The 14,183-nt window shown below is 46.2% G+C and overlaps 1 protein-coding gene across 1 annotated transcript in view; it reads left to right on the top strand.

The window, feature by feature from the left end:
- The window catches only part of LOC135914571 (serine/arginine repetitive matrix protein 2-like), a 38,466-nt gene that overhangs the window by 12,030 nt on the left and 12,253 nt on the right, over nucleotides 1–14,183 (top strand). The window contains exon 2 of the mRNA XM_070530010.1: nucleotides 12,922–13,074. Coding sequence (XP_070386111.1) covers nucleotides 12,964–13,074 — 111 coding nt within the window. The 5' untranslated portion in view covers nucleotides 12,922–12,963. The remainder of the gene's footprint in view (nucleotides 1–12,921; nucleotides 13,075–14,183) is intronic.

The raw sequence follows: 14,183 nt of genomic DNA, 5'->3' as shown, positions 1-14,183 counted from the left end.
CTGAGTGGCGTTGACTAACACTCCCCGCGGTTACGTACACCTAAACACCCAAGAACGTTGACGTTGGAATAGGCCGTCGCCGTAGCACAAGTGCTGGCGCGTCACACGCATAATGCAAAGGTTGTGGGTTCGGGTCCCACCGGTGGAAGGTTGTCTTTTTTTTTTCTTCTCCCTGTTTAACTTCTCCTTAATTTATCAAACATGAAAGCGAGTGGGTTTGTGGCCCACTGCGACTGCATTTTGCCGCCCAGCAAGAGCCCAGCGCTCAACGGCAGCGCAAAAAGTGCCGGCTGATTATCGGGTTTGAATTGTTGAGAACTGTACACTGCATTTATGTTGTCTGTTTTTCACGCGACTAAGAAGAAGCGCTGCGGCGTAAGCGTGGGTCCCGCTGCTTAAATGATTTTGCGCGACATAAAAACGACACGGACGTGAGAGAAGACGACACACCAAGCGCAATTATGTGTCGTTTTTATGCCGCGCAATATCATTTAAGCAATGGATTACCAACTTGCCCGGAATGCTGCTCTCATTAAGTTCATTTCTAGTTCAACGGGCCCTTTTCTAAATGTTCTTCGTATTGCGCTTGGTGTGTCGTCTTCTCTCACGTCCGTGTCGTTGTTATGTCGCGCAATATCATTCAAGCAATGGATTACCAACTTGCCCGGAACGCTGCTCTCATTAGGGTCCCGCTGCCAAACTTCCATTCAGACGTCACGAGTTCCGCTTTCTTCCCTTGCCGCTTTTTATTTCCTTTTTTTGTCACGCAAAACGAATCAATATGCAATTTTCCCAAGTGCTTCTTAACGAGCCGCTGCGGCGTTCCGGCCATTCTCGTAAATTTTACCGCATCCAAATCGCCACTTGACCCTGCGCACGCTCTTTGCGGCATTACTTCAATGCGGGCTTCTTTTCCTTTTCTGTAGCAATGAGTCGCACTTATTGAATAACGTAGATAGCAAGAAATTTTGGGAAACTATTGGTATTCGATAGCTGAAGTACCTCGATTACCATGTTTGTTGTCGTGATCTGCGAGGACGTTCACTGTGTGCCGTTTCCTTGCCCAGACACGCAGTTGGGGCATAGAGTTTGCTTGTATTCTGTGCGCTAGGGATCATCACAGCAGCCGGCACTTGCCTACTGAAAGAAATTATTAATTTCTGCTGCAGCCTTGCATGTGAAGTAGTTGCCTTTTTATAGCGCTGCTTTCTTTGCCTATTTTTCCCAGATTTGGTGAGGCTGCCTGGTCGGTCAATATCTCGGCCGATACGTGGGTGGATGAATAAACGAAAACTGTGCGCCGAATGCTAGCGCCAGCCAAAGGGCCTGTGCAACCCTCTGTAGTGTATGTAACCCTCTACGTAACCCTATGTAGTCCGCGTGCACGAGCTTTTGTTTTGCGTAACAAAAAAAATACATTACTGCATAGTACTGGAACGAATAATGAAGTCTCACAGGTACCTTTAACTCACATCGACCTGTTAATAGAATGGCACATCATAGCAAATATTTATTTTGTATTTACTTCATCTTCATTGATTTATCAATTGCTACTGAGTGCCCGCTCTTGGCCAAGTCATCAGGAGGAGCATTTGCCACTGCGACAAAAGAAGGTCAGAATCCTTAAATATAACGAGATGTGTGTGATACATTGTCATCCATGCCTCGACGAGCGTCGTGCATCGCCTTCGTGCTCATGACACCGCTGCATAGATGTCTCGAACTGGGCATGCACCTGATCTGGTCTTCTTATTTCGGCAAGGCTTGTGAGCCGTGTAGTACGTAAGCATAAAAATTTTCATTATAATGAAATTATGACTTCAAGCCGGTGGTCATATAGCAGACGTAAAACACGGGAAATTACATAGTGTAGCCTGCTGCCCAAGGAGTCCCGACTATGCGAATGGATTGATTGTTTGTTATTGATGCTCGATTTGTGCTTTTATTAAGCAAGTATTCATAACGGGTAATTTGATGGCGAAGTTGCTAACTTCATGAATATACTCGGATGCGGAGATCGATGCGTGAGAACGGCAGTTTATTATTCGAGAAGTACTCGAAATTCTTCTCGATTTGCGTCTGGCACTACCTCATTCGTATCAGACTCGGTCTCAAAAAAAAAATTGCTGGCACACGCCTGCTTTTATTAAAGGAAAATTCAGACATCCACCCGTTCGTAGCAAGTGCTACAAAGGAAAACCGTACGGGATTCTCGAAAGAAAAGCGTCGCAGTAGAAGGAAAATTCCTCCTGATCCGGGACTCGAAACCACCGCCTTTCCGGGGCAGCCGCTCTACCATCTGAGCTAACCAGACAGCTAGCAGATGGTAGGGCCAAGTAGAATTTGTCAACAACTCGAAGCAAAGGCAAGAGTCTGACGTAATAGATATGCGCAAACCCGCAAGATGAAGTGGCATTTGGGTTTCCTTTCTAGCTATTGCTACGAACGGCTGGATTTTCCCTTTATTAATTACTTCTCTCCACCTTGCGGGTTTCCGCAGGACTAATACGTCAAACGCCTGCTTTTCTGTCTGCGAAAGAAACACTGCATGCAAGAAAGTTCACCATTGTTTGGGTCTCACAGGATCTAGCTTTCTCTGGTCTCACTTGTCTTTGCAAGCAACCGCTATGTTTTGGAACGACAACCTTTCCCAAACGGAAGATACTCGCTAGGCGGAGCCATCTTTCTTCGTGACGATAAATCCTGGATCTTGTACATTTTGCTTCTCCGCAGTTCGAAAGTTTATGCCGTGAACCACGCTTTACAGAGCGCACATGTGTAATTATTTCGGAAGAGTTGATACGTACATCCTGCTTTGCCGCAGTACGACTCTTTATGCCGTGAACCACGCTCTACAGAGCGCACAAGTATAAGAGAGAGAGAGAGAGAAAAAGATTTATTGAATCATAAAATGGAATTCTCGCGGATCGAGGTCTTCTCTTCTTCACGCTGTCTTCTCGTCGAAGGGAAGCCTCTTCAGCACGGGTGGTCCCTCAGTCCAGGGCTCCACTGAGTTTGGCCGCGTCCCTAGCGTGCTCCACCATCCTTCTTTGGACGGCAAGCTCGCAGCTGACGAGCCGGCTCTCCCAATGCTCCGCACTCGGGGGTTTATGATCGTGGAATGCGTCATTTCGTTCACACTCCCAAATTATGTGATAGAGTGTGGGTGTAGCCCCGCACCAGGGGCAGGTGTCCCTATACTGCGTTGGGAACATCTTGTTGAATATGAAAAGGTTGGGGAAGGTGTTTGTCTGGAGCCTACGCCAGCCCGTTGCTTCCTCCTTCGTCAGCGCTTTATGGGGCGGTGGGTACTTGAATCTAGTCCCCCTGTAGTGTTGCAGTAATTCCGAATAACTGTCACTGAGGATCCCAGCGTAACTAGCGTGGTACTCCTGCTGCTGCCCAGCTCGGAATCTATTAACTCGAGCTAGACCGTCCGCCGCCTCGTTACCCCTTATGCCCTCTGTCCAGGTATCCAGATCAGATTGTGTTTGATTTCCGCCTCCTCCGAGGGGTTACTCCCTCTGAGGACCCTAAGGGCAGTTTTGCATATTCTGCCCCTCATGTAGTTGCGACAGGTCTCTTTCGAGTCTGTGAGAATATTTAGCGATTTACTCCCCCTATATCCTTGCATCGCCGCCAGCGCCAGGGCGATTTCCTCGGCTTCAGCTACGCTCCATATCTCGGCCGAGACGCACGAGACAAGCTTTTCCTCCTTGTTCATTACTACCGCGATGGCCTTTGCCGCGATTCCTATTACACTTATGCTCGCGTCCGTGAAGAGAGTGTTCTCTTCTCTAGCCACTGTCTTTTCTATATATTGGTATTTTTGGCGATTCGATATCTTTTCTGGCGTATAGAAACAAAGGTAAACATTTGGCACAAATCTGCTTGGTTTTGGACAACTAAATTGACGAGAAGGAAAACTATAGTTAAAACTTATTTTTTAAAAAAAACACGACGTTTCGTAGCCCGACAAGCTCCATCTTCAGGGGTGAGATGGTGTGAGGCGTAACAATGCTTATATGCGCTTTTGGCGCTTTGACAGGCGAGCACAGACTTCTTGTACATGTTGAGAGTAAACGACGGGAAGGGCTTCTGACGAACAATTAATTTTACCCAGCGTCTCTTGGATTTGTCAGTATTTCAAAAGGAGCCCCCGCCGGTGGTTATCTTCTTTCTGCAAGACGACAGCGTCGTCGGGGTTAATCTGGCGATGCAAAAGCTCACAGTGTTCTGTCACAGCATTGCGTTCTCTGTTTAGGTGGCGAAAGTCATTATTGTGTTGACGAATTATTTCCGGAAAGCTTTTCATCTCGGAAATATACGACGCCGGGCAGTCGGTGCAGGTAATCTTGCACACGATGCCCTGCACCTTTTCAACTGGAACGAGGTTTTTCAGAGAGGCGAAACCGCATCGAAAGACACCGCGCGGTGCTTTCGATGTTCACTAGCGTGACAGTGCCCCTTGGCGCTTTCCGTGACACGTTTGTGCGCTCGAACATGACCCCACAACTGAAAGACCACGCTCCCTTTTCTATTAATCACATCTTCTCAGTTGTTGGAATTCTGCCTTTCAAGCGCTTCTCTTTCTCAACAACCAGTTAGACAGAAAGACTACTGAAACTGCTATAGGTGCCACGATCTCCGTCACACATGCCGCACTCGCCATGCAGGAATGATGAAAAGCGACCGCTTTGCACTTTCACGCCCAATCCAACAATGTTTGTGCGCTACGTGCACAAATTGTTCCTTGCGGAGTGAAGTGCACATATTGAATTGTGCACATATTGTTCCTTGCGGAGTGAATTCATTCGAGGCGGACGATTTGCCCGCGCTATTGGACTCCGTAGAGCCGGCTATACAGTTTGCAGTGGAATGCCGAAATTCCGGTTCTCCCCCATTTCTAAGATTCCCTCGTGTAAAGAGAGCAACCGAACCTTTCCTTTTCCGTTTTCATAAAACCGAAACATACAGGAAGATATCTTCACTTCAATTCCGATCACCCCACCTGCCACAAGTTTTCTGTAGTCCGAGGCCTCGTCGAGAGAGCCGAAGGAAATTGCTCGTCCACGCACCTCTAGAAGGAAGAAGAGAGCGCGACTATCCGTGGCCTTGAGCTGAACGGTTATACAAATACATTTATTCACCGTGCCCTCCGCCCACAGAACGACAACGAGAGGAAGGTGGCGGCTGCCACACCCCCCAGACAACGGCGCCATGTCTCGATACCCTACGTTCGAGGCGTCAGCACGACATTAGCCCTTGCGCTGCGAGACCAAGGAGTTGACGTCGCACACAAGCCTCCCTCTACGGTCGGTAGCCTCCTCCCTCGAAAGACCGCGTTCCTGTCGAAAAGGCGCGGGGCATTGTGTACGAGATCACCTGCACCGAATGTCTCGCGTCGTGTATCGGCGATACTAGAATCCTCCCGGAAAGAAATTCGTCAACACAAGAATGCCCTTCGCCACCTAAACAGAGAACGCAGGGCTGGGGCACAACGTTGCGAGTTCTTTTTTTTTTATCAACAGGTTAGGACCGGTGGCACTGTCGTCCTGGAGGGAGAAGACAACCACCCGTGGGGTCTCCTTTCGGGATCTTGGTGCACCCACAAGAAGCCGGGTAGCATCAGTCGTTCGTCAGGAGCACTTCCCGGCTTTTACCCTCATGGTCTACGAAAAGTGTCTGCGCACCTGTCAAAGCGCCAAAACTGCACAGAAGCTCTGTTACGCCTCACGCCATCTCACCTCTGAAGAAGAAGCCCTAGTCGGGGTTCGAGATGCCTGTTTTTTTTTAATAATCTTTTGGGTGGAGTTTTTATTGTGTTTAATTATTTTGGGGTGTGCTTCATTGAACACAGCGGTGTCAATATCAAATGATTGGAGCCCGTGTTATATTGCGTCTGAACAAACGGTGCAATATTGCGGACTATAGGGTCTGGACGGGCTATCGAAGTAGCGAAAATACTGTAGCTTTCCGGGGTTTAATATGCTACATCACAGGCCACAAGCTTGTCCATCGTATATCGTAATTCTACAGAGCATGTGCACAATCCATTGAAGACGTATTTGTGTGAACAAACTTATTGGCGAGAAACAATTAACTGAACAAAATTTTCTCTGATGAGAAGACGCACAGATTCATGGAAAGATAACTTTTTTTGTCACGTCTTACATTTCTTTCGTCTGCATTCCTTTTCTTCCACTCCACCTATTCTTTATTCGTCTGCTACAGCGGCGTTCTTTCCTATATTTTGTCAAGAAAACCGCTATCAGCAAACGTAATGTAGCAGGGGACGAGTATCCGTGATCACCTCCTTTCTCATACCCTGTGAAAATGGATTCTCCCGTATTTTATGTGAAGTTGAGCGCGAATCGCTGCACCTCGCTGTCTCTAAACTTTAGAAAAAAATACAGAGAAGTGATAATACAACGACGAGAAGTCGCAAAAAAGGCAGAAGGCCATCTTCTCTGGTTTCAAAGTGCAGCTCTTCTCTGAACCAAAGCCAGCGTGCACCAAGTCACGTCTCGTGCCTGGCCCCTACGCCGCAAATCGATGGGGCGCAAAAGTAGAACTGACGTCTCAAACTAGCGTGCAAAGCCTCGTGTGCGGCTCTTCGGCTTGTGAAGGGTCTTTATGGACAATCTATCTAAGAACGCATATACAGTTATCCATGCGTTGGCTCTCTAGCCAAACCTCCTCGGGTGTACCTGGACTTTTCATTTTACCGTTTCTGTTTTTTTTTTTTCTTTGCATTCCGAGAAGCAGTGGCTAAGAGAAAGACTCGCGTCTGTTTAGGGTTTAGGGTTAGGGAGTTAGACAAGTTTGGCTAGCTCTATAAGCTTTTTATATCCGTAAGCCTCCCCAGCATTTCGTCATCTTTCTTCCGCTTCGCACTAGATATAGTCAGACGGCAGTCTGTTCGAGGCTATCTATATTCCTTAGGTTTCACAGTTTGTTCACATCCTATCTTTTTTTTTTAGTCGTGCTTGATGCCTCGCTTAGATCTAGCGTTTTCCAGTCTTTCGTAAGCATGTGGTGGCACTAACCCTAACTCAGGCTGGCTATATTTATTCTTTAATATTTTTTTTTTACTTTTGGTTTTGCTGAGCACGTCTATTGGACGCAGGTCGAAGCGAAAGAAACTTTTTTTTTCTTTTGCGAAAACTGCTGTTAACTGTTGTAAAACTGTGGCTGTTGGAAATTCTTCGTTTTAGAGCGACTCCTGTTTAGTTACAACTAAAATTTTGTGGTGACTCTTGCATTCGTCATAGCGTGTATTATTAGCACGTGTAACCGTGACGGGAATAAACAGGCTGTCACAAGTCGTCAGTTTACCGCAAACTTAATGAACCTTGAAAAGAACGTTAAGAAACGACTATATTGCCTTATATGATGTGCGAAGATATCAGATGGAAATGAGTGCCTACCGCCCGCACATCTCTAACCTGTGGAACGCTGATCAAGCAACCGCACTCCAAAAAAAACGTCAAATATAGTGGACCTATTTATCGCATGTCGCAGTTTCTACATTGACACCTGCATGGCAGTGGTATCGGCTAGTTCCATGCGGAGCTTTCATGTAACGTGATGAAGGTTATGCACAAACCAACAAAAAATGAAAGAAACGCCGTCGACGACTCCTGAAGACATTTACTGTTGCGTTGGCTTGGCGGCAGCACCTTCAATTCGCTCACGACGAAGTGCTCGCTAGATGTTATGGCCGCGAAGAACGCTCACGTAGGTGAGACCACGTGGGTGCGTGCCGTGCACTACCACATCTCCATCGACACGCGATACTGGCGATCTGCCCACCTGGCATTCCCAAAATACGGATTGCTCAGCTGCCAATATTATTCTAGCAAATGGAAGCATTGCCGCTATTGGCATTTGACAAGCTTTGGCGCGGTACGATAATCCCAAAAGTGAAAGAAACAGACGCAAAGACAACAACCTGATAGAGAAGCGCCTGCACGACCTTCAGCAACCTGAATGTAGAAGCGCAGGACCGGAAAATTGAGTCGTGCTGCCCGCTATATTTCACTATGCGCGATGCAAATGAGTCTCTCGCCTGTCACAGTTGAATGTTGTAAGAGGTTCGCCATGGCTTCTCGGTCGTATGCGCCAGCAGACAACTGATATAAGAAAAAAATATATATTCTAGCGTCTCCATCGTATAGATCGTATCATGTAGCACGGTGATTTATACACAACAGCACGAACTCGATTCTACCAACCCAGAATTCACGAATATTCGTTGGAAAGTATTAGCGAAAAGCCGTAAACAAACGGCAGACATAAACAGCTGCGTGCATCTTCATTCACCACCAAAGCGGCAAACCTAGAGTGAACGCCAGGAGGGGAGGGGGAAGGGGGAGGATCGGAGGGACAACTCGAGCTGCCAACAAGCAGCTTTTTACCTTGGCCCCTTTCAATTCGCTTACAAATGGGCCTGAATAAATGAAACGCGCGCACAAAACTACTGCACGAACTAATTTACTCGAACAGCGCCTCCCGCAGGAGCTAAGAGCATTCGCGAAGGAGCGATTAATCAAGGAGAACGAGGTTCGGTGGGAGAACACTCACTACCGCAGAGGCGCGTGGGAAACCCAAGTGCACCGAAAGTAAGTGCCGGTAATTTTTTTTTAAAGAAGGAAAGAATAAATATACAAATTACACTGATTGTTTACACATTTATTGCTTTATGTGTGTTTGTCACAAAAGGAAGGCTTCCTAAGTCAAGAACAGCTTCTTATATTCTGCTTGATTTTTGACATTTCCCGAAGTCCCTAGCGGAGTACGTTTATTCTCAGTGTTCGAAGAGTACAGCAGTGTGGTATGCCAGAGCGCTATGAAATGGATTTAAATATGAAACACGTTTTGACGCGAATCGCTAGCCCTTCGTTTGTAGGCCAAGTCCATGTTTTCACAAACGGGCATGGTGCTAAGGAAGATGAATGGATGGAGGGCTTGTCACTGTCTCGTTACAACAATGTCTATCTTCGTCGTCGGTATCGGCTGTACCGCAGAGCAATTTAATAATTATAAACTCTAGCTTCTGGTGAAGTAACTGAACGTTTGATACACATCGATGGTTACACACCATTCTCTTGCTTTTTGTACAAATGCAAACAATATTGCCACGTTACAGCCGCCACAGTGTGGCTGCACTGAGGAGGACGAAGACGACGTGTGTGCCGGCTTGATATAGCGTCGCCATTTTGGCCTTCGTGAGCTTACCTAAATAAATTGTAAATAGTATTGGGCTCAAGCTTCACGTAACAATATTTCATTCAATTTAGTCCTTATAGAATATACATTCAGGTATGCAGTATGCACTGAAAGACGTCGCAAGGGAGTGCAAGACAAGATTTCCTGGTAATGCGAACAGAAAAACATTAAGATTACATCAATGAGAAAACTGGGATGACACGTAGAAATGTGAGTGTTAACACATTTATAAACAAGAGAAGCTAATTATGACAACGCAAAAAAATACTTCAGAATACAAAATGGAGCTTATATGCTGGATTCTGTGCCTTCACTCGAGAAGATAGCTTTTTTTTTTAGTTCCCTGCTGGAAATGGGGTGTACCAATCGACTTTCTTTAATTTGCAAGGAATTTTTTTTCTTCAAAAATTTGCCTGTGGTATATAGCGTTCCTCCACCTATTCAGGTGGAAAGCAATTCTTCTCGAAGGCGTGGAAATGAACGTAATGATAAATAGTAGTGTCCTGGTACCGAGTAAAAAAAAATTAGGTGAATAAATCATAGCCTCGTATATAGGAAGCTATGAAAAACTCTTAATTATTTGATTTAGATGACGCGTAGCATTCTAGAAATTGAAGTCAAACCTGTAACGAAAGATAAATGTAAGGTTAGCAGAGTTCCGAAGAAAATCGCTGCTTTCGATATGTGCGTTAAGCTGAGTTGGGAAGCGCATTAGATTCTTTCCGCGAGATGGCACCTTAATGGCCAGCTTCAAAGAAAATTCATTTTGGCTAAATTTGTTGCAGATTAACTGCTTTGCTAATGAAGCAATCTTCGCAAGTACTTAGTGTGGATCACTGCTATATTTTTGCTTATTATCTAAGCGCAACACCCGATAATGCTTGAGGCAGCACCTTTTATGAGGTAAAGAAAGAAGCTGGCCTCATTTGCACTCGACTATGGAGCCATAAAGCTATTGAAAACCCTCCCAGTAAATCTAGCCATCACTGCCCGGCAGTAACACTGAACGTTAAACACTTTTATGGAGCGGACGCAGCCGTGAGTTTAAAAAAACGTGCCCTGGGGCAATGAAAATTCGCGAAAGGGTACTTGGAGGTGTGAAACTGAACAGTGATGAAACTGAAGACTATGAATGATGGATTATGGTGATAGATAGACTATGAATGAGTATCTGCATGAAACGGACCTGCACGACAGACAGACAGACAGACAGACAATGAACTTTAATGCACGATTTTATTTTATTTCATACTGACGTTGCGTCACGTGGCAACCCAAGCGAAAAAAGAAAAATGAAGCTTATAATTTCCATCTGGCGCTTCGTTCAAATCTTCTATAATAACGACCTCCTTAAGAGCACCCGCGGCCCCTTTTTCTCGTTTCCAAGCAGCATATAATAACCCCGCAAGTTTAGAGAGCGTCCCGAAACGGAGTCCACAAACCTGGATTTGAAGCCACCTTGTCTTGTCTTGTGTCCCAGACAGTGGCGCGTACCCACTATGGGGGATTGGCCAAGAAGCAGGCGGTTTTCCGTATGGTTAGAAGTAGAGAGCCGCCTCTTGTGTATTCCTCCTCCTTTTCCTCCTCCTCCTCATATTGGTATTCGACCACGGGTTAAAGACGACAACAATGACAGTGAGAGCCGTACTGAGATCGGCAACCAGCGATGATGTAAATCATACCGTTTCCTGCCATTACTGCACGAAACTATGGGATCTGAACCCGGTGGTGTCAATCCTTCTGCCCTGTGACGCAGCAGTTTCTGGCGACTCCCTCGTGCAGCACACCCGGCACATTCACGAGGCATCTGCTCTTCCAAGGAACACCCCGGTGTGTTACAAGCGACGACACTTCGGAGAATTGGGGCTGCCATTGGGACAATTAATTTTCTCTCTCTCTCTCTCTCTCTCTCTCTCTCTCTCTCTCTCTCTCTCTCTTCTGTGAGGTAACCGTTTTCAGCGACAACATGCGGCGGTCGAAGTAGGCGATACCGCCATGGCTGTGCGGCGACGTCATAGTTTTTTCGACGCAACAACACGAAGCGGGAAAGGTAACAACCGGGGGAAGCTAATGCACGCGACCGTATGGGTACTAAATGGGACCGGTGCTTCAGGATATAACAGCAATGGAGAACGTAACATATAGGAACGTATCGATGAGTTTCTATACTATATAAGGCAAATATCAGACTATAGCCACCGATATATTCAACGCATCGTGGGTGCCACCCAATACCAGAGGTCACGCCGGGGGCGAGTTCTGTGTCTTTCTTTCGTGAGTACCAATCACGCCATATATGTCTATTACGTCTGTATCAAAAATATTCAATCTTACGAGCTTTCTGCAACGCATCCGCTCGCATTTCGAACTCGTGACCTCGCACGGGGGACTGCTGTCTATGTACACTTTCTAAAACTAGGCAAGTTTCCTTTGAAATACCGTCGCAATTGGCTTTTCGTGCAGTTTATTCGGCGAAACTCCAGGGTGTAGCGCATAATCTAGAGGCATATAACAGTAACACAGAGGACACTATGGGAAGTGCTACGTCATCGAGGGCGGCAGAGGATGATGAAGATTGAAGACGTAAGGACATCCTTCAGGGATAGAACATGTTTGCCTGGCGATACAGACGACATGCTTCGGCCACCTCTTGCAGATGCCTTCACCCTGCGGAGATTTTAAAAAATGAAGTGGTGCATAGTTGCTGCTGCTACTGATAATAACAAAACCTAAACGCTCCATCTTAGAAACGAGGAAGAAGAGCGAGACCTCGCGAGGCAAGGGTTTTGATCCTGCTGGCTCGTGCGCAGAAAAGAACACGACGGCATCGCTGAGGACAGGAACAGAGAAAGAACTAGAGAACGGTGAGCAGGCAATGCAACGCACCACTGTTTATTATTTCCGCTCGGCTCTTCTTCGGTTTCTTTTTTTTTTTTTTTTTACAGTGATGCTGTTCAGGGCTAGTTCCCCCAGGATCGTGTCCGTGTGTAGAAGCAAAACAAGTTGCTGTTAAGACTCATGCTGTGGTAGGGGGCTGCAATTTAATTTTAACCGTCGGGGGTCTCTTTAACGCGAACGCAACGCATGGTACACGGGATGTCTTTGCACTCCACCCTCACCGAGAAAAGCCATTGGAATCGAACCCACTACCTCGAGCTCCGCAGTGTCACGTCTTAGAATGAGCGACGCATGTGAGTTGGGCTAACCTGCTGACAGCGTTCATACCAGCACCAAGGACGGTAAGCAACACATTCATAAGTGTCCCTCCGGTCGTATGTCTTCCTTTCGGTGTTTGTCCTTCGCGCTGTTACGAATACCGCCAGCAAGAAGAGTCGTTGCCTGCCGTTTACCACCTAGCGTCGTCGTTAGAGATCTAGGTACCGTATACACTCGTGCATATCGGCACTGGAGGTTTAACTACTCTATCTCGGGCGTACACCTACAGAATTGTTCGTTACGCCCTTCCACTATCGCGCCGTTAAATGCGCCGCATGAAGCAAGCAGTGCTTTTTCTCTCCCTGTAGAATGCGTTGCTCTTGAACCTGCAATGTACGTACCAAGATATGCATTCTAATAGTTTTTGCGTTGCGCGAAAGTTAGCCGGTATTTGCCCCAACTTATGCAGGAGATTTCGGGCATAACGATGACAGTGAGCAGCATATACAACATATCATTTTGCTTTTGGCGCAGCCTTGCGAGGGAGTGACCTCCCGTTCGCCATTCTCCCATCCGATGCGGCTGTGTCTCGTTAGCCGATCGCTGACCACAGGCCATCCACGGGCAGCTCAGCGCGCTGTCTTGCCAAGGCTCGGTCATCTGGCAGTTTTAAACAGTCAATACCAGGTAGGCCATGGCCTCACTCTTTGTCGGGTTTGGATGGTGCATACATCGTAAATAACATTCTGTTTGAGGGCCTGTAAAGTACGCCGTTCAAACGTTCCACGCGATGTTTTGTTGTTCATGCGATGTGTACAAGTGCAATAAAATGAGCTACTGGAATCCAGTGGGGACCGAGCAAGTTGTTTATTAAATTGATGCCATGGAAGCTTCAGTATGAATTGGTCACTGTAAAGACGGCGTTCACTGACACACACAAAAAGGTTTTGTATAAACGTAGACAAGCCTGTTTCTTGACATGCCGGATGATGTTGGCATAGGATTTCCAGTAACCGGAGTTTTAGGGCCACTCCAAGCGAATGTGCCTTAAACACATGCAAATATGTTTTCTTGGTTCATTAAGAATCAATAAGAACGTGAATTATTACTTGCAAGTTACAAAACTAGTAGTAAGCTTTGTTATTTAGGCGGCTATACAACGGGAATTTCAACCTTGAGATTCAGAACCAATAGTTTGCAAAAGGCAGGCGCTGCGAAGAACCATCAGAGATACAGCGTAAGCTTAACGACAAGTCAATAGGTTACACGTAAATTTGGAGTTTCAGCCCGTTTGCCGCTATGAGCAATATTTTTCCGTGATAGAAGGGCAGTTTGGGTGAGCATGCATTGTTTAATAAATCGATTTTTTCTGATTACTAAATCTCCTACATAGCTCGTTTTCTTCCTTTCCTTGCTGCACGAATTGCGAGAATAGGCAGCTTCCACGCGACTTTTCCCGCGGAGAATTTTCGAAGGTAACAGAAGGCCGTGCTTCAGAGTATACAGGTGAATGAAGCGACTGCCGGCGCCGAAACCGATGTCATGACCGGCGTGTTCTGAACATCACCTATTACGGATGCTGGTCCTATTATTAGGACCAGCATCTTCGGTCACTATTTATATATATATATATATATATATATATACATATATATATATATATATATATATATATATATATATATATATATATATATATATATATATATATATATCCATACAGTGAAGTAGACGCGCGTATGAAGCGGTTTATTGATGTTTCGGCCGGGGTCCGGCCTTCATCACTGTGAATATTT

This window comes from Dermacentor albipictus, unplaced genomic scaffold (genome assembly GCF_038994185.2).
Source record: "Dermacentor albipictus isolate Rhodes 1998 colony unplaced genomic scaffold, USDA_Dalb.pri_finalv2 scaffold_40, whole genome shotgun sequence".
NCBI classification, from domain to species: Eukaryota; Metazoa; Arthropoda; class Arachnida; order Ixodida; family Ixodidae; genus Dermacentor; species Dermacentor albipictus.
Note: the sequence above shows the minus strand (reverse complement) of the source record. Positions and strands in the feature narration are given on the sequence as shown.